Source organism: Plasmopara halstedii (genome assembly GCF_900000015.1).
Source record: "Plasmopara halstedii genome assembly, contig: Scaffold_110, whole genome shotgun sequence".
Lineage (NCBI taxonomy): Eukaryota > Oomycota > Peronosporomycetes > Peronosporales > Peronosporaceae > Plasmopara > Plasmopara halstedii.
Genome location: NW_020187031.1, coordinates 550,044 through 550,722, shown reverse-complemented (window position 1 = coordinate 550,722; position 679 = coordinate 550,044). Strand labels below are relative to the sequence as shown.

The following is a 679-nucleotide window of genomic DNA, read 5'->3' as shown; positions in this document are numbered from 1 at the left end:
AAATAACTCTTCTTACCAAGAAAGATAGATTCTTTAGCATAGATATTACCTTCTGATCCTTTAAGATCGAAATCGACGTGAAATTGTCCCATTTGCTTACCAACTAACTCTTTGTTATATTTTTTTCTAAAAGCATCTGCAAGTCTACTGACAGCATCGTAATCGATGTGCATAGAGTCTGTGTCCTGGTACCATATCTTAGCATCAATATCTTCTGCTAAACACATCACTGTATTCATAATATGTTTACTACTATCCAATACTTGTACTCCTAGATGAGCTGGGCTAAAATGTTCTGATAATGCCTTGTGCTCTTCAAACAATGCTAAATCATCTGTAATTGGTGTTCTAGAGATCATCTTATTAATATTTTTGATAGTATATTCAAGAATACTTTTCTCATCACTAACCAAAACCTTTTGCTTAACAATTGGCTTTTGAATTAGTTTGCCATACGCTGAATTCATTAATAATTTGATACCGTTTTGAAGTGGATTGCCTTCTTTTTTTAATTTCAGTCGCTCCTCAAATAGTGATTTGATTGTCAATACAATTTGATTATTGAATCCTTCATTCCAATAAACACCTTCCATAATTGAAATTTTAACATCCTGGAATTCAATAATATCTTCAAGCGCTTGTTTACCAACAATCATTGTCTTACCAATAATATCATTTG

General features: G+C 32.0%; 1 protein-coding gene across 1 annotated transcript in view; it reads right to left on the bottom strand.

Moving 5' to 3' along the window:
- Positions 1–679, bottom strand: part of PHALS_00121 (dna polymerase type organellar and viral family protein) — a gene marked incomplete at both ends in the record, with an annotated part of 3,885 nt that overhangs the window by 888 nt on the left and 2,318 nt on the right. Inside the window, one exon of the mRNA XM_024728092.1 lies at positions 17–637. Coding sequence (XP_024572159.1) covers positions 17–637 — 621 coding nt within the window. The remainder of the gene's footprint in view (positions 1–16; positions 638–679) is intronic.